Here is a 480-nt window from a genome sequence, read left to right on the forward strand (position 1 = left end):
CATGCAATTGTCTCCGTGTGTGTTTGTTTATTTTCCTTTTCTTTCAGTCCCTATCTACTTGATGATTAAATGATAAAACATCTCTTGGGTACAGAATTAATGCTTGCTTAAATTAGCATAATGAAAATCACAATTAGCATAAGAATTTTTAAGCAAGAATTTCCCGGTGTTCCATTCTAATGAGATGGCACTACAAACGCTTCCATTTTTGCGCGTGTTTGTTTGTTGTTGTTTACACGAGTTTTCAAAATCGGGGACAACTGCCTTTGCTTTCAACAGCATGTGAATTTCAGAGAGCTCATTTCTTTTACCTCCCTCTTCTTTTTCTTCTTTTCTATTTTTCCCCTTTCTGCATAAAAAAGATATATACACGGATCTTATCCTCACAGACTGCGGGAAATCCGAGCCTTTGCGCGCGAGGATTATCAACGGCGAAGAAACAAAAAAGCATCAATATCCGTGGATGGTGAGGATGGCATG

At 38.1% G+C, this 480-nt stretch overlaps 1 protein-coding gene across 1 annotated transcript in view; it reads left to right on the plus strand.

Moving 5' to 3' along the window:
- LOC119591488 (trypsin-1-like) overlaps window positions 1–480 on the plus strand; it is a gene marked incomplete in the record, with an annotated part of 14,969 nt that overhangs the window by 1,674 nt on the left and 12,815 nt on the right. The window contains 1 exon segment of the mRNA XM_037940231.1: window positions 390–466. Within this exon segment, the coding sequence (XP_037796159.1) occupies window positions 390–466 (77 nt within the window).

This window comes from Penaeus monodon, chromosome 28 (assembly GCF_015228065.2).
Source record: "Penaeus monodon isolate SGIC_2016 chromosome 28, NSTDA_Pmon_1, whole genome shotgun sequence".
Taxonomy (NCBI): domain Eukaryota; kingdom Metazoa; phylum Arthropoda; class Malacostraca; order Decapoda; family Penaeidae; genus Penaeus; species Penaeus monodon.